The sequence below is a fragment of the Sphaeramia orbicularis genome, chromosome 1 (genome assembly GCF_902148855.1).
Source record: "Sphaeramia orbicularis chromosome 1, fSphaOr1.1, whole genome shotgun sequence".
In the NCBI taxonomy this organism is placed as follows: Eukaryota; Metazoa; Chordata; class Actinopteri; order Kurtiformes; family Apogonidae; genus Sphaeramia; species Sphaeramia orbicularis.
Genome location: NC_043957.1, coordinates 24735856 through 24760577, shown reverse-complemented (window position 1 = coordinate 24760577; position 24722 = coordinate 24735856). Strand labels below are relative to the sequence as shown.

Sequence of the window (24722 nt, the reverse complement as noted above, 5' to 3'; positions counted from 1 at the left end):
CAAAAAAATCTGAATGGAGACAATAAGGATTTCAAGCAGAAATCATCAAACTACTGTCAGCTCTTTTTTTATTTATATATATATATATATATATATATATATATATATATATAATCGCGTGTTATGTCGATTTATGATTTTAATCTCTTTTTGTTTCTGTCAGCAAAAAGACAAAATTGTGATTCAAAATAATTTTCTTTACTTAATGTGTGCACTTAAAGTTTAACAAAGAAACAACATTTATAAGTTTGTCAATTTGCATTTTTTGTTTAAAAGATAATTCAGAATAAAACTCCACTGGTAAGCAAAGACAGGAGAACGATAGTCACAATGAGTACATTACAATAAACAAACATAGGAAACTAATTTTTAGTTTGCTTTCATCACATTTTTTAAAAGAAAATGAGAAAACAAATTTATCTGATGACATTATAGCTCTGTTTTTTTAAGAAAACAGTCACAATTAAACTATACATCAACATGATCAAATGGATCTGATCAGTAATTTTCCAGACCACTCAATCCTTGAGAACTTCGCAGGGATTTGATCAGTTGTCACATCCAAATCACATTCAGCCTGTACAGGTTAAGTGAGTGCCCAGATTTAGCAAACACAAACAATAATATAATCGGCTACCTATAGAAACTCTTGGTGTATGTATAACAAATTTGGCAGAAATGCTACTTCTCATTTTGTATAGTTTCTATTCTTTGCTGCCATATATGTTTACATACTGGGAGTGCGTAATTGCATAATTAAAAAAATAAATATATATATATATATATATATATATATATATATATATATATATATATATATATATTTCTCCACACTGTTGATAATTTTGGTTAATTTTCTGAATGTTGTCAATTAAAATATTACTAATTGCCCCTTTAAAAGGTCATTTGCCAAACTGAAGTTGAAATTGCTGTTCTCCCAGGAGCTTTTTTTTTTTTTTTGTCATCCTTCAAAAACTGCTTTCATTCATATGTCTAGTATCGTCTTTTCTCTGTGGTATTTTCTCACAGCTCCTGCACTAGATCTCAGTATTAAAAATCCATCCAGTCTTTGTGTACCTGATGTCGAAGCTGTTGAGAACATGCTGTGGTGCTGTGGTGGCGGTTGAACTGTTTACTCTGCTGTCATGCACAACTTACATGCATATGATCTGTAGAAGCTGCATGTAAACATATCAAACAACAGTGCTGAGTTGGTCGATGTACTGTCAATCTAAATGGAGGAAAGTGTTGGAAAAGAAAATCTGTTTTACTTACAAAGTTTGGGGTAAACATTTAAGACCACGTGAACTTCAAAACATCTGCTGGGTGTTTTTTTTTTTTTTTTTTCTTTTCCTCAGCAGCAGTACTTGTCCAGCGACATTCTGTATTTGAGTCTTCACCTTCAGAAGATTGAAAAGATGGTGTTTTTATTTTTCGCACTATTTGGCGAGTGGCATTAACTGTGCAATGCTTAAAAAGTGTAAATATACTGTATTTTTTAAATGCTCATTGCTTTATGAGGGCACAAAAAAGTTCTGATAGAAATTAATTTGATATTCCTGGATTGCTTCATACAAGCCTGACTTTCTTTCTTTTTTTTTTTTTTTTTTTTTAAGCATTTAAAAAAATATATTGCATTCACAGTTTCAGCCTCAAAGTTCTTTGTTTATCAGTAAATATTTGTTTGAGCCTGTTGCCCAAGATGAGAAATAAAGAAGAATTTATCTGAGCTAATGCTGATGTTTTGGTTTTTTGTTAATGTTTTGATCCCTGTACAGTGTGGGTTGAAGTTTCATTGGGTGATACCAGTTGTTAACCTGAAGTACCAGAGTTTATGGCCCAGTCATTTTCAACAGGACTACACAAAAATGAGTCACTGTAATGTAAAAAATCTGTTTTAACAGCACAGATCAGTCTTAAAGGCAGGCTTACAGTTTTACCACCTTATTACAATGGTCACTGGATTTTCTCTACCATTACAGGCAAGTTTTGTCTTATTAAAACCTCTTCCAGTGTTTTAATTTTTTATGGTCCAGCTTTTCCATTTTTTTGTTCACAAATTTCATTGTATAATTGTCCAAAATGATGTGACATTTTATTTAAAAAAATATATAAATTTCTTGCTCAAACCTGCTGCTAGTGCACCTAAGGAAAGTAGAAATTTTTTGAACTCACTTTATTATCACGAGGGAAGTTCAGTCTCTACATTTTCCCCATCAAAATACACTCACAGTATTTAGTATTAGCATTAGCATTAGCACTGGCAATTGCATGAGGAGCAGTGAGCTCCCATTGAAGATGCTCTGAGACCAGCTCCAGATCTTTATCATCATCATCACACACACACACCAGCACTGATGATAGTAAGGATCATGTGACAATCTGTAACCTTTGATTTCTTTTTACTGATCAAATATTTATCTGAAGGTCATTTTAAGGTTTCAATTTGTTGTTAGTCCTGCGTGTTCATATTCCTCCAGCAGAAGTATGAAAGTCTGAAATCGAAATGAAATAACTGAGAACAGGTTTAAGATATACGTTGGATCATTTGAAAAGAAAAGGGACATTCTCTGCCCAAAATGGAACATTTACATTGCATGACTTGGATTGATTTCAGTGGAAATTATGGCAAAATCTATAGAAATCCCTCCCCCATTTCAAAGTAGAGACATAAAGTGGGCGTCCCTCACAGTTTGAGACATTTCTTCCTTTTTCACTTAAACTGGGTCTCAACTCCTACCTGTGATGGGAACAGTAACAAAGAGGTTAAAAGATGTTAAATACACACTTGATTGGTCAGTTGAGAGTGATAAAAGCCTCAGATTTTCTCCAGGTTAACTTGATTTATTTATTTTTTTTAAATGTTAATTTTGTCCCAGATCATTCTCATTTTTTCAGCAGCATCAGAATGAACATGAGTAACCATATATGTAGTATTTATTTGAGCTCCTTAATTTTCATATCAAATATCACTTTAAACTTGGTATTAATTTCACTAAAATCATGTGAGTTTTATATATCAACCCAATATATAAAATGATATATATAAGATACTGGCTCACATAATGTAAGAAAACATTATCAGGCCGATATTACTGGCCTTATAATGTTTTCTTACTGCATTCATTTATGTCTTTTGTCATGTTTTATTTCTGGTCAGATGTGTTTTTTTTTTTTTTTATTGAGAAGGCAAAGAATGATGAATGTATCTTGAACGTGTCTGAAATGTAGGATTTTTGCATTGAAATAGAATATTTATATTTCACTGGTGGAAGAAGAATTCACCTAATATACTAATGTTACAGTCCTAATGAAACATTGAATAGACACAACAACAAGTAGAAGTTATACACTCAAAATTGTCCTTAAAAGTATGTAAATATTTTCAGGGAAATGCAGCTGTAGTATGAAAAGTTGTAGTGGTTTTTCTTATTATATATGATGTGTATGTTGTAATTTATTGCTGTAGATGTATAAATCTGAATGCATTTAAGCTACAGTTGGTAGTTTAATCTACAGGAATACATCATATTCTACAAGATCAGCTTTTTTGTGGCATTATTGTCTTGTGAAAACCAGTGCATCTTTAACTCTTTATAGGGCACTCATTGAAATACTCTGAAATTCAAAATTTCAACTTTAGTGTGTTATTAGACATCGTCATCTACCTCCTCTTGCCTTAAAACATCTGAGCAGCCCTTGCTAAAAAGTAAACACAGGCAATAAAACAACTGTTACACGGTCATAAACTGACAAAAATCATTCATGTTCACTATTTACAGCTTCAAAATGTCAATAAAATCCCTCTGAATCACTGTGTAGTGTTTCTAAAAATCAACATGCTTCTGAATGTCACTGAGGCACAGGATTGGCCCCATATTTAATGTTTGAGGAAATTACCAAAAACAGTCACTTGCCCAATAAAGGGTTAAAAAGTCAATTTTGACGAGGTCAGGCATTTTAGAGTGAACCGAGGAGCACATCATCCCTCAGTTTGTCACACTTAAAATCAATAACCTCCAAAGTATGTGGTTCAAACTGGACTTGCATCTGAAAGTAACCAAAGCTCTCTGACAAACATGATGGAGTAAAAAGTCCAATATCTGACTCTGAGATGTATGGAAATAGAAGTCTAAAGCTGCAGAAAATTCAAGAAACATCCAAGGATCAAAAATTGGACTTAAATACTTGAGTTAATGTATTTTCCAGTCCACTGGTGCTGCTCAAAAGACAGACATGCAAATATGTGAGTAACGTATTTTATGTGAACTAACACTGGTGTGGTCCTTCAAGTGGCCTGACAAGTTTGAATGAATGAGAGCATGACTTTTAGGTATTTCATTTGTCTGCCAAACCATCTGGAATGAACTCTTACTGTTTCCTGCAGGCCAAGCCCAAAGAGAGAGAGATAAGAAAAAATCAGAGAGAGAGAGAGGGAGAGCGTCACCAGGGCGAGGTTCAACTGAACAGGAGGACAAACCAGTTTTAGTCCTGAGGGTGTGTACTTCACTGACCTGACAGGCTGGAGCCGGCACCAGACACACAGCAGGGGATTCACTCCATCACACGCCTGCTTCTCCTCCACTCAGGCCTAGAAGAAGAAGAAGGAGAAGAAGAAGCAGAAGAAGATGCCTCTGCAGTCCACGCTATCCGGTGGATGCTCCCGGGCCATTGACACCCAGTCAGATGGGAAGTCCTTTGAGCAGCTAAGGAAGGAATGTTTGCAGAACGGCGTCCTGTTTGAGGATCCAGACTTCCCTGCAACCGACTCCTCACTTTTCTTTAGTCAAAGTGCTCCCATCCAGTTTGAATGGAAGAGACCCAAGGTATGCACTGGTCACTTCAGATTTCACATTTCACAGAACATTGGGTTGTTAATCAGGGAACACTGGGTTGATACATTTGGGTTGATTGTAATAAATGCTAATTTTGAGATGCAGTTTGTGAACCTGATTTGAGAAAAAGCATCATATAAAGTATAATAATCATTCCTTAGTGCAACTTAGGATATGAAGTAAAGATATAATGTGTTGACAAAACATCTTCAGGTCCTTATTTCCTTATTTATTTATAGATGTATTTATGGAGTTTAAAGTTGCAGGTGTACTACTCATGAATGGATGTTTCTGTAAACTTCAGCTGTACTTCCGGAGCAGGTGTAACAACCACATGCACATAAAACACATTAAAACAGGAACAGTACTGTACATATAAGAGCACACCGCAGAAAAACAAGTACATTTAATTAAACAAGCAAACAATGCATAAAATCTGAAAAGTATGTCTCAGAAAATCTGTTTAAAATATTCACAGATAGTCTGTATGGTCACACACACAACATGTTTTAAATTAACTATAAATTAATTGTTATAGTAATATTTGTTAAAATCTGAGGCACAGGTCCCTACAGTCGGTCAAATATAGTAACTCATGAATGAAGTGAATAAAGAAACAACACCTTATTCCAGCACCACCACCATAAACATGAACTGCTTTACAAAAATCAAAATAATTGTCAATTTCAGCATTAAAAGATTAAGAAACTACTGATGACACATTCAGTAAAACTGATTTGATCTTATTGCTTTTAGTGCATAAAATCCCAATGCAAACATAAATGTAGTATTATTTTTTTTTATTTTAATTTAGCATGTAAAGCAAATCATGTGTGATTCTTGACAGGTTTTTCAAGTTCTTCAAGTCCTTAATAAGTGTCACATTAAGAGCGTAAATGTGGTAAAAGAAATCTGTAAAACATATTAGTCATATTTATGCTTACATCTTAACTGCAGACTGTTTCATACTGTATTTTCACATTGTCTTCTGTTTTTGAGCTGTTCATGAAATGGGCATTTCACCTAAAAGTGGTCATACATTTGTATTTTACCAATGGTTTTACATTAATTTTCAATAAATATGTGTCACAGTCAGAAATACATGTCATAATCTGCAAAAAATGGGTCTAAAATGTTTTGAATATAGTAGTTCTTTTTTTACTTTGAATGAATGAGCGTGTGCATTCTTTGAACTGGCTCTGCAGCCTAGTAATAAACAAGTTCAGCTCACTATTAACAAGAACTGCTGAACAAAAATTCAATTTCAACATGAATTCAGAGGATTAATATATTGTGTTGTTTATTACATGTAGTAAAAGCTGACTTTCAGATAATTTTATTCTGCTAAATGCAGAAACACCCTGTATCATGAGAGAAAAAGTATAAATACAAGATTTAATATTAATTTAAATTTTTTTTGTAAGATATTAAAGTGAATACATAATGAGTTACTTATGATAGAAGTTCTTCAAGTTCACAAAAGTTAAATTTAGTGCTTTATTTCTTTTTATGATGAAGAAATGAATGACTTAAGATATTTAGCTGACATACAGGCTATTTTTTAAGGCATTACCAGCTGCTTTTATGTCCTGGTTGTTTTAAAACTGAATATGTCTTTGGTTTTTGTTGTACATTACTATCTTAAAACAGGCAGTCTGTGACTGAATAGCACCCTGTTTGCTCACAGTTACCTAGAGCTGCTTTACAAATCAACATTAATACAGAGAAATAAAATATTGTAGTGTTTATTACAAGTAGTGAGAGTTGACCAAGTTGCATTAAATGCATTTAAACAAAATATGAAGGGACACAAAGCATATATATAGACTGAAAATGTGTTTTCTTCTGTTTGGAATACATAATGTGTTAAAGCTATTAGAAGTTCTTAACATATGTAATTCTTTTCTACTGACGCTATCTTCTGTTATCAGATTGGTTGTATCTCTTATTAAAGTGAACATAATTATATTAAATAGGCTCAAAAACACTGTGTTTCAATCACAGTAAAAAAAAAAAAGTACTTGGAAAAAAAGCAAAGTTCAGCATTAAGATACAGATTCAGATGTAGATAGATGTGGTGAAAACAGATTTCAAGACTATCTTATTACTTTTAATGCATAAAAAGGTAATTAAGTGCTTTTCCAGACTTAGAAGTAAAACCAGTTCTGCAAGAAAACTGTGTAAATAAAGCCAAGTGTGCAGACTTTAACCTCATACGGTGTTATCTGCAGTAAAACTATCCACAGCTGCTCAGAGGTCATGCACAGGCCCTTTAGGTTCAAATCAAAAATATTTGAGAAAGACTTTTATGTTTTCTATAAAAAGCCAGTTTACTGTCCCTTCTATTGCATAACATTGATAATAAAAAACACACTGCCCCACTTACACTCCTGCAGAACTGCCTGAGTGGATCTGAAGCTAAAACACTTCACCTTGGAAAATCCCACTATTCATGTTAATTATCTTTACTACACATTTCTGTTCTGGGCGTTGCTTCAGAGTGAATTCTTCAGCTGCCTGTATGTGGCGTGTAGTGTGTTTTGTATGACTGATTATTACGCCAGGAATGTGAACACACCTATCAAAAGCAACAGCGTCACCTCTCACCTGTCATTCTTCAAAAAAACAAAAAACAGCCTGTTCTGTCATCATCTGCAGGAGCTCTGTGACAACCCCAAGTTCATCACTGGTGGTGCGGACAGAACTGACATCTGCCAAGGACAGCTCGGTCTGTACTCCTTATCTGTCAAAGTCTTTGACATATCTACACATATTTAACTTACTTTCCCATGATGCTCCTCTGTGTCACCGTAGGAGACTGCTGGCTCCTGGCAGCCATTGCCTCCCTCACCTTAAAGAAAGATTCCCTGGCCAGAGTCGTCCCCCACGACCAGGACTTTGACAGCAATTATGCCGGCATCTTCCACTTCCAGGTACGCCGCATTCTGATTGGCTGCAGCTCGATGGAAACTGGCCTGATGTATGAACTCTTCCTCTTTCTGCTTAGCATTCAATTCTTTCTGTAGGAAGACATTAACACCATAAACTACAAAAACACAACCACATGGAAGGTGTGACAAATCATTCCACCCATATAAAAATTATTATGAAAACATTTTGATGCCCAGTTCTGTTTTCTGTAAGAGGTGATAATGTATTTTTGGATGTATTATTGAATCACTTGAAGATGATACTACACTAATATTAAGAGATAATACATGTGAAATAACAGTTTTTGACATTTCAGACACAAAGACAGTTGTTTGGTTGGTGAACAGTTTTCACTAATACACATTATAAAATAAATATAGATAAACAGATTTAAAATAAACGTACAGATGTCCTGATAAAAGTTGAGATAAGCTACAAAATAACAAAGCATCAAGACATTGTGAACAATCCTACTGGGTGACGAATAAGACAAAGTAAATTGAATCTGAAATTGATGAAATACAAAAAAAGTTAAAAAGTTAAAAACAAACTGTATGAAAATTAATCTTGACATTGCTACAGCACTGTGCAGATTATGCACTTTTGGTGATTAAGAAGATATTTTATGTGTGTTATACCAGAGGGTTAATCTATCCTTAAAGTGAGTATTTAACCCATAAAGACCCAAACCGCCACCGGTGACACAAACCATCTACTGATCTAAACTGTTTAATACCTGTAGATCCACTAATCCTATCAATCCATGCAAATAATTGGTGTAAAACGCAGTTTTTCATCTTTTCACGGTCATCAGATATGACCCATTTGGAAGTTCAGAGGCTCCGTAGTTACCATGGAAACACCATCAACTTCTGCAACATTGATCCACCAGTAAAACCTGTGGAGTTGGATCAATGACTGTGGATGGACACATGTTTTTACATTCAGTTAGCAGTATCTTTGCTGAAAAAGTAACTTTTTCTTCATTACCTCCGCCAAGGAGGTTATGTTTTTGCCGGCGTCTGTCTGTCTGTCTGTCTGTCTGTAAGATAACTCAAAAAGTTATGGACGGATTTGCATGAAAATTTCAGGAAATGTTGTAACTGGCACAAGGAACAAATGATTAAATCTTGGTGGTGATGGGGTGGGGGGCAGTGATCTGCCTTGGCAGAGGTCTGCGCTCTGTAAGTGCTTTTCTAGTTTTTCTCTGTTTTGATATGATTAACTTTTATTTACTCTTGAGTTTTCATGAACATCTATATGATCTGTGAATTAAATACAGGAAAATACATGATTTATACCAAAAAATGCTAAATACAGGGATAATATTATTAAAGAAATTGAAGATAAATCAGTTGAGAATGGTAGAAATAGAGAAAAAAAATTCATTTGGGAACTTCCACAGAAGTAGCACTGGGTCTTTATGGGTTAAGTTGTATAAGATACTGTATCCACCCCAAACTAAACTAAACAAAGCTCCTACTGTAGGCTTTAATAATATGCACAGTCCAGTGTTAACACTGTAAATATTGAGACGTTGGCCCTGGGTGACATGTGTTCTGTGTTATTTCCTCAGTTCTGGCAACACAACAAATGGCTGGACATTGTGGTTGATGACAGGCTGCCGACGGTGAGGAACCGACTCATCATGCTTCACTCTGCCTCCAACAATGAGTTCTGGAGCGCCCTGCTGGAGAAAGCTTATGCCAAGTAATGACATGCTTTATACCTCAGAAAATGAACCTCACCTCACTTGTTCCATTGGCAGATTTTTTTTTGCTTGAATTAAGCAAAAAAAAAAAAAAAAAAAAAAATTGAATTAAGAAAAAAGAAATCTGCCAATGGAACAAGTGAAAATTATCTTGGTAAGATTTCTTGAAATAAAGATTTTCAAGATCTGTTGTCTAAAAATAAGTTCTTATATCTCACTGAAAAGTTACTCTTTAGGTGATAATGTCTTATTTTAAGTGTGATGAGATATTTTGACCAGAAATGAGAAAAATACACTTGGTAAGATTTAGATTTTTGCAGTGTAGCTATCAGCTTGTCTGTCCATTTGTCTGTCATTATTTTTTTCCAGAGCAGAACTGGAAAACCCTTCAGTACTTTTTCACCAAACTTCTGACAGCTTCTAATGACCTCAGCTGACTTTTGTAATTGTGCAACTACGGTCCAACTTCTTACATCTTCTGTAAGAACTGCACAGAATTTGTATTTTATTCATGGTATTAAGAAGATGAATCCAATATAATGCTGACCTTTTTTATGAAGCAGCAACATGATATTTAGATTTATGGGTAAATATTTCAACGTCCTCTGATTGTATTGCCTTGAGCTTTGATGTAGACATTGATATTCACCTCAGGATAAACTGGTAATAAATGTTTCCTTTAGTGCCTTCATCAAGTGAGGAGAAACTATTGCTGTTAACGTTAAATTCCCATTTATTTTAGGCTGCATGGAAGCTACGAGTCCCTCAAGGGTGGCAGCACAATGGAGGCCATGGAGGACTTCACTGGTGGAGTTGGTGAAATGTACGACACCAAAACAGGCCCAGACAATCTGTTCAGTGTCATGAAGAAGGCTTTGGACAGAGGCTCCATGATGGGATGCTCCATTAATGTAACGACTCCAAAAACATTCCGTCAGATTATTTATAACTACTTTGATTTTCCTGTTTTTGTTGAGTTATTCTGCTTTTAAACTGGTGTGCATGTTTCCTCCAGACCACCAGCTCTGCAGAGTCTGAGGCCAGAACAAGCACCGGTCTGGTGAAGGGACACGCCTACTCCATCACCGGCTTGGAGGAGGTACGAACACCGGCAAAACAAGGAAACACACCAGAGCTGCTTCAATGTGCATTAATTCAGAAAATGGTGGAACTTAAACGAAACATTTCATTTTAAACTACTCCACTGCATTTCATCAGCTTTAGTTGCTGTAGATTAAACTGTCAACTGTATATAGTTCAAATGAGCTCAACCTTAAACATGTACAGTGGTAAAATGTAACACGCATATGAAATCATCAGTAAAATAAGTCAAACAACATCATATTTAATAATAAAATGCGGACAGGGACTATTTAACTGCACAATGAATACTTTGACTTTTTATACTTTACATTAATTTTGTTGATAATACTTAAATACTTCCATTCGTTCACAAATTGAATGGAGTGTTTTTATTTAAAAAAGCAGTGTTTCAGTGTCATTTTAGCTTTTCATTACATTACAGTATAATCACCTGCTTATTTTTTCTACAAATGGATTCTGGATAAGCGCTGGAAATCCACAAGAGTTAAATAATACGATAAATAAGCTGTTACAAATTAATGCAAAGCTACTTTAACCTTAAATTAAAATCTGCCAAAGCTCTTCAAACTTGGCCATCTGTGAATTAAAAAAAAATCACCTGAGGTATATATGTATCTATTATTTATTTCTTAACTATTTGTTTCTGTATATTGTATAACCTCGTTTTTACTTCTGACCCCCCCCTCCCACCCCCCGATCAAAGAGCCATTGCTCTTTGAGCCATTGCTCTTTGATCGGGCTGCATTTGTAAATAAGAATTTGTTCTTAGTTGCTTGCCTGGGTAAATAAAGGTTAAATAAATAAATAAATGAATAAATGAATAAAAAAAAAAAAATATATATATATATATATACATATATATATATATATATATATATATATATATATATATATATATATATATATATACATATACTAGACATAAATGATATGTTTAAAGGCACATTTAAAAGCAGTTAACATTAAAATATACTCAGTTAATGCTGTATGCATAAACAACCTTTTTGTGCCACTTCTCTATATTTTAGTTAAATATGTTGGGTTAAAGTTTCATAGAATCCAGAGTTTGACCTTGAATATGTTTTTGTGTGTGTGTGTGTGTGTGTGTTTAGGTGAATTACAGGGGGAGGAAGGTCAAGCTGATCCGGGTCAGAAACCCCTGGGGTCAAGTGGAATGGAATGGCCCATGGAGCGACCAGTAAGAATAACAGGAAAACTAAACAAACAGCCACCTTAATGTTTAAAATATGGAAAAGAAACACAAATAATGGGATGCTGCCTTTCTTCAAGTAAATATTAACATGTCAGGAGGACAAATGGACAGATTCTTTTTACATTTAACACAAAACATGCAAAATTTTTGATTTGTGACAAGTATTAATACCTTTTGTAACTGAGTCAAATTTTGTTCATCTGTCAAAATCAGCTTTTCCTCAAATAAATTATTTTATTTTCAGTACTTAAGATTTAACATTTTTAAGACAAACTGTGCAACAGTTATGTCATGTCACTGCATTACATTGTTGTTTTGCTTTCATGCCTCATCCACACTAATAAACACACATTTTCCTGTATATCTGGGCCTCTCATCCACATATAAACTGTGTTTTAGGACACTAATACACATAATTCAATAGAAGGTCTTCAGTCCAGTATGATCTGCAGGTTTGTTTGACCATTTGTCACAGGTTGTGTTCATTTTTACATTCTACTGTTCATAATTTTTAAAAAAATCTAGATCACAAAGACAGACTTTTTTAAAAATGGAAGTGACACAATACCAACCAATCTATATTAATGTCCACAGGGCATTAAACTCCATTCAGTTATAGTTTCAGGACTGAGAAAAGAAAATGTCACATAATTTGATAACACCTCAAACCTTTAGAAAATTTCAATCATGGTAATATTGTTGGATTTTAGTGCCCGAATCTTCCTTTTTTCCATCTCATTCCTGGATGTTCAGCTCCTAGCAAGTTTGCTTTTCTTTTTCAGATCCAGAGAGTGGGATTATGTCGACAGAGCAGAAAAAACTCGAATCCTGCAGAATTCAACAGAGGACGGTGAATTCTGGTGAGTCCAAACAGAGATTCATAAATGTATTCTAATGTATTGAAAATGTATTCTATTTCTATTATTAGCTTTTATGACATACACCATATTTATGCAACAAAGCACTCTAACTCACCATAAGCTGTACCTCTGATATTTCTGATCAATTACTTTCAGCCATTTTTACACTTATTACATATATAGAAAAGAATAAAAGAAGATAACATGCATATCCAGATTTATAAAATGTCTTGTAAAACTGCCTTGAAATGGGCTGAAAGCTAGAGGAGAAAAAAAAGAAAGAAAATACACAGCTTCTTACATATTGTTTTGTTACAGTGTTAATAGCAATTAAAACTGAATGGAAAAAGTCCCATTAAACATACAGTATGTAATTTCCACTGTTGTCAAACAATAGCAAAAGACCGTTTTCTGACATAAGGTAGAGTGGGATGATGGGAACTGTAGTTTTCACAGCTATTCATGATGAAAATCTGTTGTACCCAGACAGAAATGATAATCAAAGTCCTGGTAGTGTATTAAATGTTTATTCATTAGTGATGGTAGCCAAGACATGATGTCACTGATAAGCAGATAAATAAAAATTACATGTTTGTCTCAGTTTCTATTTGGTGTTAGAAACATAAAGCAACAAAATGGATCCAGCAGAGAACAGGCCTGATAATTTTTTTTGACATTTTAATGTATAACTTAGTAATATTAATGTTTCACACTGGGAATGCAGACTGGGAATGATATAGAAATGCACTGCTAAATGTTAGTCACACATTACATTTTCTGGTGTGAACATTGTATTATTTTTTGTGCTTCAGGATGGAATTTGAGGACTTCAAGAGGAGCTATGACAAGGTGGAGATCTGCAACATGACCCCTGATGCTCTGACCGACAACACCAAACGCCACTGGGAGGTCAGCTTGTTTGAAGGACAGTGGATCCGTGGCGCCACAGCTGGGGGCTGCAGGAACTACATCGGTGAGACGATTAAGATGACGGTGTGGAAACTAAAGTGTTTCACAAGTAGACCTGACCCAAAAAGAAACAAATCTGTTTGTTTTGCAGAGGAACTTAAAGACCTTCTTCCATTGAGTTATAAGATGTAATAAAAATTTTTTGCACTGAATAATATATTGACATCTTCACACTTTCACCAGTTTCACCTAAAATTAAAGCAGTCACCAAATAAGTAAACATATTTAATTTCTAAACTTTATCTACCAAACACTGGATGTTTCCTGCATCCATAATAGTCCACTTTCAATTTTTGTGCAGTGATGGCTTCAGATTTCTCTATTACCATTGTAAGTTTAATTCTACATTAAAGTAACTTGTAGATCCATATGTTAAATTCAGATTTGTAGTGTGGACAGACAAATCTCCCCTTCATCAGATGAAACTGAGAGAACTGCACAGACATGATCTGTACACTAAGTCAATAATCACATTGAAAAACGCTTGTATATTTGTGTATGGTCATCTTTTGAATCTCCATGTTTTAGACACATTTTGGACAAACCCTCAGTTTAAGCTGGAGCTGCAGGATGCCGATGATGATGATGATGTGTGCAGCGTGGTCATCGCTCTGATGCAGAAAAACAGAAGAAAACTGAGGAAGGAAGGCCTCGACATGGAGACCATTGGCTATGCTGTTTACGAGGTCAGAAATACATACAAAAATAAAAAACTAACCATCAGAACATACTATTTTTTCAGGAATCAGAGCAGATGTCATTTGTTTTATTTGGAACAACTACTAAGTGTTTAGGTTTGTCTTGAAATTATTGCTCCATTAATTAGATCTGAAGTAAAATAATAGGATTTGATGTCCATCATGTTCCTCAGCTTGTCCAGGCAAGTCATATTTTCACGTTTTGGTTTATTTAATAAAACACATTTTTTCCTGACAGACATTTGACTGTAGTTGTGGTTAATATGTTACATTAACAAGACTATAAAATTACTTTATTATGCAGTGTTCGATGAAGTTTACTGTTTTACCGAGTTAGTAAGCTAGTGTTTAGCATTAGCCTACACCATTCCCTTGTGCTCCTACTGCCCCGCCCCCTGTGTCCAAATATGGTCACTGCTAATTCCAAAGATCCAATATGGCAACAACCAAAACACAAACTACTGGCTTAAAAGCAGCAGAAACTGGTGGATAAGGTCATGATTCTTCTTCTTCTTTTTTTTTTTAAATTAACTTTTTTTATTGGAAGTAATTTCACAGGCATGACAGTGCAATGTGATAAAAAGGACTTCCATTCTTTAATTTTTCTTGTTATCCCTCGAACAAAAGTTGTGGACGGATTTTGATGAAATTTTCAGGAAATGTTGATACTAGCACAAGGAACAAATCATTAAATTTTGGTGGTGATCGGGGGGGACAGGACTGATCTGCCTTGGCGGAGGTCTGCGCTCTCTGAGTGCTTTTCTAGTTATATGTGTGATTATTTCCTGTCTCAGGCCCCAGATGACAATGAGCATGTAAACAAGGATTTCTTCCGCTACCACGCCTCCAAGGCTCGCAGCAAGACTTACATCAACCTGCGGGAGGTGTCTGAGCGATTCACACTGCCTCCTGGGAAATACCTGCTGGTTCCCACCACCTTCCAGCCCCACAAGGAGGCTGACTTCATTGTCAGAATCTTCTCAGAAAAGAAAGCCGCAGCTCTGTGAGTGTCCACAATATTATATATATATACATACATACATACATATATATATATATATATATATATATATATATATATATATATATATATATATATATATATATATACACATACATACATATATATATATATATATATATATATATATATATATATATATATATATATATATATATATATATATATATATATATATATATGTATATATATATATATATATATATAACAACAACAACCTCAAACAGCATTTAATAAATTAACCTGAAAGCATGGTTTAGAAATAAAGTTGGTGCTGCTTTATTTAGGCCACCCGATCCTCCATGCATGTTTTCATCCCTGGGTATTAACGTTACTTAATAGAGAATTCATGTGTGTGGTTTATTGGATGGGTTTGTTTCCAAAAACACATTTCTACTTTGACAAGAACTTGATTATTTATTTATTTATTTATTTATTTATTTAGATATGTTCACAGACACAAGTGCCCCTTCAAAGAAACTGTAAAACTAAACTGATTGTACAAGTTACTGTACAGAAATGTATGGTTTCCTGTATGACAAAGACAGAAAAAGGCTCTAAAAATGAATATGTTGTGCTAATAACTGACATGTGGTTACTGCCAGCAGAAATCATTTCCTTAAAACATGAAAAGAAGAGACATGATTTATAGTAATTTATCTTTTTAATATGTAGAGCTACAGTTTCTGCTGTTTTATTTATTTTATTGTATTGTTGACACATAAATAAATGTCCTGATTGGTTCATATGCAAAAAAATAAAAAATAAAAAATTGACTTAAAGTATTATTCATCACCAATAATTACTAATAATTACTAATCACTAATGTGTCTTAGAGGTTTTTTGTAATAAAGTCTTTGATTCCCTTCCTCAGAGAGATGGGGAACAATATTGACGCTGACCTGCCAGATGTAAGTAACTGTTGGTGTTTCACTGTTTCCCTTGAAGTGTAAGGTTTGGACTTATCATTACTGTTACATCATGGTAGGGCTCGGCAGTAAAATGATAATTACCACTGTGTCATTGCAATAATGATAATTATTACTGGTAAGGTTTATTCTGTTTACATTTTTAGTTAAAATGTTTACAAAATGTTTTACTTTTTTTTAAAAACTTCATTCACATTATATATTTTGATTTTAAACAAAAATTTTTTTTTATCATTTTAATAGTTTAGGCTACTTTATTTCTGAAGTGTTCAACCATAAAAAAGTCTTTTAAGCTGTTTTTATGTTGATTATGAGCTCAGATCACATAAATCTGCCCTTTTAGCCATAATGTAAACATTAAATCAAACAAAATAGCAAAACAACTGGGTCATAAAATCATTGACAACAGGTTTGTTTTTATCTTGTTACGTTTTATGTCTGTCATATATTGTTACCTCTTTTTCATCATTTTCATCTTGTTTTGTCTTTTACAACATTATTGTGTCTTTGTTCTTGTCTTACTTTTATGTTGTTTTCATGTTATTTTCTCCTCTGTGTGGTTTTCAGCACATTTTTGTCTTTTATTTTTTATTTTTCTTTTTTCCAAATAATTTAAAACCAAAATTACTTATTTGGTTTTTTTCAGCTTTCTTCTAGGAACAAAATTTGGCATCTAAAATGTAAAGAAACAATAATAATTTCACATTTATCTTGACAATATTTTCAGCTGATAGAACTTGCTTGTACACCAAGTCCTGTATGTCATTAACTTGTGCATCATTTGGCTTTTGAAGATTAAAGATGGAAGTGATCTCTTTGCTTTATCTGGTAACATGTATGTTTCGTGCTTTGTCCTTAACGCCTCCAGCCACCTCCACCCAGCCTCCCTGAGGAGGAAACAGAGGAGGAGAAAGGTCTGAGGAGGCTCTTCGATCAGCTGGCTGGTTCAGTAAGAGCACTTCCATCATACGACTCCAACATGGACCTGATACTGTCCATCATATGTTCAGAATCTCAGACATACATCAGCACATGTATATGTTTTCCATGTACGTTTTCACTGCTGTTTCTACAGGATCAGGCCATTTCTGTCCGGGAGCTTCAACACATGCTGAACGGTGTACTCAGCAGACGTAAGTGGGTAATAATGTTATATGACAGGTTGCACTTGACTTCCTTTATTGTCTTTTTTCAGTTGTTTTTAAGCCAATATTGTCAAGTATTTGTTTTAAATTTTAAGAATTAAATATTTATTTATTTATCTGATATGTCAGTCTTCTGTACAGACTCTTCAAAACAAAGACTCAGAAGCATATTCATTCTTGCACCAGCTTTTATTCAATTTCATTAATTTTTTGATTTCTATTTTATTTAATGGAAAAAACTGTTAAAAATTGGAAAGGGAAAATTAATCAGAAATGTTCAAAAAGTAAGTGTTTCAAACATAGAACAGCCAGAATCATGTCTGAGACACTGGTACAAAATAAAAATCCTTTTATTACCTACAGGGACACCATCACTAACACACTTCAGCTATGCAGAGTCTTTGTTAAGACATAATAGAAAAGATACTATACTATATAGAAACACATGCTTAATTTAAAACCTCAGTGCACCATGGGATGCTAATGAAGCTGATCATGTGACAATAAAAGGCATTAAAAATAGCTGAACAAGTGGCAAAGGTAAAAGAAAAGCTGTAGATGGAAAAACAAAAGAAAAAAATGAAAAATTAAATCAGACTAAATAAAAATACAACATTTTGAATAAAAATAGAATAAACCAAATAAATAATGAATAAATAATTTTAAAAAACACAAAACATAAAAAAAGTAGTTATAACTGTATTTGTTTTGTTTAGTTTTATTTTATCTAACATTTGGCAGACCATTTGAGTTGTTGCATATATGAAGAAGAGGGTAAATAAACAAAACAACTGCCATAAAACTCATAAAACTGGAGGAAATGAAAATGTAAGATTTTCAGTGGACCTTCAACCAGGATAGACCCCATACAAATAATTTATTCAGTGCAGTTTACCTTTATCATACAGTGGCTCTGAACTAGTGAAGAGATTTATATACAGTACATGCAATAAATTTACAAGACTAAAAGGTTAAAAAAGCTGTAAAATATCAATGGTAGTAGAAGAAATAAATAGAATATGCTGATAAATGTTGTCTTTAGTAGAATTAGGTCATTTAGAAAAAAATTCTCCATATAACATCTTTTTATTCATCCTTCCATCTAAACATGAATAAATACTCATATTGCACGTTAAATAATTCCTGTATAATAAGAACTGTATTATTTTTGTTCATTTGTTTATCATTTCAGTCATGAAAAGCTGTCATAACTGTTTATTTTTTTCCTTAATTTCATCTGTTTTGGTCTCAGGGAGGGAGATTAAGTTTGACGGCCTGAGTCTCAGCACCTGCCACAGCATCATGAACCTCATGGACGTATCCTTTGAATATTCTATGGCTGCCTCAGTTCATCTTTATTCCCACCAGTTTTTTACACAGTATTTTCACAACCAACAGCAGGTCTACAAAGGGAAACACTGAAAATTAATCCTGAATTAACCCTCAAAGACCCAAACAGCCACCGACGACCAAAACCATCTACTGATGATGTTTAATACCTGCTGATCCATTAATCCTATCAACACGTGTAAATAATTGGTGTAAAATGCAGTTTGTCATCATTTCTCGGTCATCAGATATGACCCATTTGGATGTTCAGAGGTTCTGTTTCCATCAGTTCAGCAGTAAAACCCATGGAGTTTGACAAATGACAGTCGATAGAGACACTTGGTTTTACATTCAGTTATTGATATACGATTATGATGAATCTACATAAGACAAATGACATGCATATGGATGGGTGATGGGTCTGAACTTTGTAGGAGGGGTAAACATCATTCTAACAAGTGTGTACCCTCATTTGGTGTTTTTTTTTTTTTTTCATAGTGAACATCCTACTATAAAAATGTGTGCTGGACTGTGTAAGTTCATTTTTTTCATGAAGAATATCATCCCTATAAAGCTCTCCACAGCGGTTTTCTTATAAGCCAACACTGTTGTTGTTAATGTAGTTATTATTATTATTATTATTATTATTATTATTATTATTATTATTATTATTATTATTATAAGTAGTAGTAGTAGTAATAGTCGTGGTAGTAGTAGTAGTAGTATTATACTTGCATTACTTACTTACACACTACCAGGCAAAAGTTTGGACTCACCTGGTTTTTCTTTATTTTTATGACTATTTTCATTGTAGATTCTCACTGAAGGCATCAAAACTATGAATGAACACATATGGAATTATGTAGTTTAAAAAGATGTGACAAAACTCAAAGCATGTTTTATATTTTAGATTGTTCAAAATAGCCACATTTTACTTTTATTACTGCTTTGTGCATTCTTGGCATTCTCTTGATGAGTTTCATGAGGTAGTCACCTGAAATGTTTTCCAAAAGTCTGGAAGGAGTTCCAAATGATGCTGAGCTCTTGTTGGCCATCTGTGGTCCATCTCATGTCATTTAAATAAGAAGGTGAGTCCAAACTTTTGCCTGGTAGTGTAGTTGTTACGACTACGACTATTACTATTATCACTGTATTACCTCCACCAAGGAGGTTATGTTTTTGCAAGGGTTTGTTTGTTGGTTGGTTGGTTGGTTGGTTGGTTGGTTGGTTGGTTGGTTGGTTAGTTAGTTAGCAAGATAACTCAAAAAGTTATAGACGGATTTTCCTGAAACTTTCAGGAAATGTTGATACTGGCACAAGGAACAAATGATTAAATTTTGGTGGTGATGGGGGTGGGGTAGACAGATTGGCCTGGGCGGAGGTCTGCGCTCTCCGAGTGCTTTTCTAGTTTGTTTGTTTGTCTGTTAGCAAGATAACTCAAAAAGTAACAGATGGATTTTCATGAAATTTTCAGGAAATGTTGATACTGGCACAAGGAAAAAATTATTAAATTTTGGTGGTGATTGGGGGGTGGGGGGATGGATCTGCCTCGGCAGAGGTTTGCACTCTCCAAGTGCTTTTCTAGTTATAATTGTTATTATAATAAATGCATGTATTTGTATAATATATACATATATATTACACAAATTATAATATTATAAGTAAGCAAAGGGGCAAGTAAAAGCAAAGAGTAGGCTGGATATGATGCAAAACACACCTGTATCTGATTCCTTCACTGAATAAACCAGGTGGACAACACAGGGAAGATGGAGTTCCAGGAGTTCAAAGTCTTCTGGGAGAAGATGAAGAAGTGGATTGTATGCATTTATACACTGTGGTAAAACCTGTAACTCTGCTCTGTGTCGACTGCTGAAGGTTTTAAAGGTGAGATGTTGTTGTTGTTGCAGATGCTCTTCCTGTCTTTTGACACGGATCGCTCAGGGAAGATGTCGTCGTACGAGCTCCGCAGTGCCCTGAACGCAGCAGGTAGAACTCACCTGTCTGGAATTAAAAAAAAACCCTTTGTTATATGTGTCTACTCCTCTGTTAGTTTGTCTTAATGCTCCCATATATGTTTATCTAAAATGATTTCTTAATATAAGCAGATCTTATATCTTACTTATTAGTATTTCTTTAATCTGATTGGAATAGTTTTGATCAGGTTAAATGTTTACATACATGCATGAATGCAAACTATTTAATTAGAATATAATCTTTTTGACATGTGCAAAGCAATTTTGCAGTTAGAAGAAGAGGAAGTGGTTTTCCAGCATTTTATTATTAAGATGATTCATTTATTATCAAGATGGAGCCAAACATATTACTTTAAGGTGTTCAATAGTCCTCAAATCATTGAAAGTATCAGAACTTAAATCAGCGGCAGATCAGATGTGTTTTTCCATTTCTATGTTTGTGTTCCAGAAACTCATCAAGTGGTTTATTGTTTTTCTCCTGCATGGGTCGAGTATGCACAGCGAGAAACAATCACATAGATAGTGTTCTCATTTAGATTCAATCAGGTTATATTAGATTAGATTAGAATAGAATAGAATAGAATAGAATAGAATAGAATAGAATAGAATAGAATAGAATAGAATAGAATAGAATAGAATAGAATTTATTGATCCCACAATGGGGAAATTCACTGATCAAGGCAGCAACAGGATAAAGAGCAAGAAAATGTGCATGCATAAGGTGGAGCAAAAAAAGCAAACAAACAAAAAAAACAATACAAAAATTATAGTAATGAGTAACAAGTGGTGCCAGACACAACAAACCCCGCCCCTTGCACATATTGTAGCTTATTTTGGCATGGATCCAGCTGATGTCATCATGCCTATACATATGTTGATGTCAGCACATCAACTGCCTCTATATATGTACCAAGTTTGAAGTAAATTCAAACAAAGTTGATGTTTTTATAGACATTTAAAATTTTGCGCATTATAAGTAAGTGGAGAAAAAAAAAGATTTTAAAAATTCATACAAAATTTGAACTTTGACCTATTTTTTCCAAAATGAAACCACATCTTTTCTGGGTCACTGGCAATCTATAAACCAAATTTGGTATGAGTTCAACCAATAGTTTTGCTGCCAGAGTGTTAACAAACAAAGAAACAAACAAACCGAACCAAAAACAGTGCCCCTTGCCTCCCCTTCGGGGGTGGGCTAATAAAAGTCTATAGGCTATATTCATTTTTCATTTATCAGACATTTATTCCTGCCCTTTCATTCTGAGTGAAATATGTGATTGTGGTGGTCACGTGAGGTTTTTATATTGTGAGTATCGGTGGAGTATCAGGTTCTGTGTAAAAACTGTCTGTGTTTGTTTCCATGAAGGGATGCACCTGAACAACCGCCTCCTGCAGCTGCTCAGCTTGAGGTTCGCTGATGACAACTATGACATCGACTTTGACGACTACCTCACCTGCATCGTCCGTCTGGAGATCATGTTCAGTATGTGAACGCAAGGCTGACGCTCTGCTCATCATGCCACCATTAAGACTCTCATTTATTATCAACCTCATGCTCTGTGTCATTAACAGGGGCTTTCCAGGCCGTGGACAACTTTAAAAGAGGACGTGTGAAGCTCAACATCATGCAGGTAAAATGGCATCACTATGAGATGAAGATTTGTGTTTGATGACCATAATGAGTGTGTCAGTTTCCTTCCACTACTGTATTCTATAAGTTGTCTACATCTTCTATTTTATTCCATTTTAAGAAAAAAAAAAAAAAAACATGACTGTCAAAATGATCAGCTTTACCAAAGTCCAAAAGACTTTTGTTACTTGTGAAACTTATACTAAAGTGTAATTTAAGGAGATGCTCTGTGTTCTTCATTTTAACATAAGCGTCTAACTATTCCCCTGATAATGCCCCTTTTTTAGGAGTCATACTCAGTAAATTACTCAAGTTTGTCCTTGAAAAATTACAAGTTAATTCTTGTAATATTAAAACTTCTGTCTCCAGATATTGTGATTTTATTCTCTAAATATTACAAACAGTGCTTAACAAATACCAAAGTAATTTTTCATGTTTCTGTAATAGTTATTACACCAGTATGTAGAAGCTCTTTAACCAAAATGATATTTTTAATGCTAAAATATAAGTATTATTGTTATCCATGAATACTCACATTTGCTGTTTTGCAAAAAAACAGAAACATTAGTGAAGCACATCATTATTTCTTCATTAAGATATGAAATTGTAGTTATTTGCTTGGATTCCTGAACAGAAACATTAGTTTTAGTGGTTGAATATTACATGACTCAGATTAGCCCAGTGAATCAGGTGAAATTTGGGGATAAAAAGGTGAATTCAGTCTGAGATTCACAAATAGGGAAAGGTAGTCTAATAAATGTATTCAGAACTGTATGTTATTGTACTGTTATTGTATGCCAGAAACAAAAAAACACCAAATTCATAAAATCTACCAATGCACCCTTGATAGACCAAAAAAAAAGTCCTCTGTCAATGTATTAGGTAATTTTTTTTATTTATTTATTTATTCATTTATTTATTTATTTATTTATTTTTACAAAAGAACATCTTAGATCAAAACATGAGTTCATGTCACCCATGCATTCCATGGGTGACCATACAAATAAGTCCAAAATAACACTGAAAATGAGAATTACAAGAAAAGATTTGCATAAAAAATGAAAGGGTCAAAAGGACTGTTGCAAAAACCCCCAAAACAAAACAAAAAAAAATCTGCAGCGTTCACAAAGTAGGTATCGCAAAAATACAACAGTCAGAATCAAGTCCAAAGCACGTAAAGGTATACACAAATAGAAGTCCATCATTACCTACAGGGATACCACGTTTCAAACCTCATTGCATCATGGGATGTTCATCATGTGCGGAGTTGAATAAGTAGCAAAAGAAAAAGTAGAACATGTATATAAGAAGAGAAGAAAAAGAAGGAAATGAGAAATAAAAATTTGGTTGATCATATTTTTGTCTGGATTTAACACAAAACAAGACAATTTTCAGAACAAACAAAATTAAAACTGTGGGGCTTCAGTGTATACTAACACACAGTGGAGTGTTTTATCTCAATCCTGATGACATTCGACTCTTCTTTACATAACAGTTCCTGATGCTGGCGATGAACGTATAAGGAGGAGCTGAGAAGCCAAAAGAAGAACAAACAGAGGACGGCATCAGTGGTGCAGAGTGGGATCAATATTCAGGCCGTACCGGTGCATGCAACACAAGCTCTTATTATTTTTTATTTGCAACATCTCTCCAGTTCTAGTCCATTGTTGTGTTTAACATTGAGAAGGACAGGGTGAAAGTTTTTCCTCTTCTTGTTTTTGGATGTTGTGTTGGTCATTTTCTCTGTACTCCGCTTGAATGGAAATAAATCTTTCATAAATCTTGTGTGTTTGATGTAGAAAAATGCTACAGACATCAGTTAAAATTGTTGATTTTGCTGATAGAAATGACAGACAATAGGTAAATTAACTTTTTTTTTTTTTTTTTTTTTTTTTTTAACATAAATCAGCATTGCAGTAAAACATACTGAAGCTCTTAGGAAATGTTTGAACAGTCATTGGAATTTGTCACTTTTACTTTGCATTTTAATGAAACATAAGTTCTGTTAAGAATTTTTTCTTTCTGGTTTCAGTTATCAAGTCTTTAGGATAATAATAATAATAATAATAATAATAATAATAATAATAATAATAATAATAATAATAATAATAATAATAATAATAATGTGTGTGTGTATATATATCCATCTATCTATATATCTATATCTATCTATCTATCTATCTATCTATCTATCTATCTATCTATCTATCTATCTATCTATCTATCTATCTATCTATCTATCTATCTATCTATCTATCTATCTATCTATCTATCTATCTATCTATCTATCTATCTATCTATCTATCTATCTATCTGTATGTATGTATGTATGTATGTATGTATATACGACAAAACTAAACAAGTTTATCAGTAT

At 33.8% G+C, this 24722-nt stretch overlaps 1 protein-coding gene across 1 annotated transcript; it reads left to right on the top strand.

Annotated features, from left to right (window-relative positions):
- Positions 1 to 4503: 4503 nt before the first annotated feature.
- On the top strand, positions 4504 to 24133 carry capn9 (calpain 9). Its single transcript, XM_030132650.1, has 20 exons — positions 4504 to 4826; positions 7494 to 7563; positions 7650 to 7768; positions 9343 to 9476; positions 10220 to 10388; positions 10493 to 10576; positions 11694 to 11779; positions 12577 to 12654; positions 13467 to 13627; positions 14152 to 14309; positions 15116 to 15324; positions 16217 to 16253; positions 17140 to 17220; positions 17347 to 17404; positions 18669 to 18733; positions 20494 to 20562; positions 20653 to 20731; positions 22085 to 22201; positions 22291 to 22349; positions 23844 to 24133. Exons 1-20 carry the CDS (start codon positions 4629 to 4631, stop codon positions 23868 to 23870), a joined length of 2058 nt encoding a protein of 685 aa, XP_029988510.1. The 5' UTR covers positions 4504 to 4628; the 3' UTR covers positions 23871 to 24133.
- Positions 24134 to 24722: the final 589 nt, after the last annotated feature.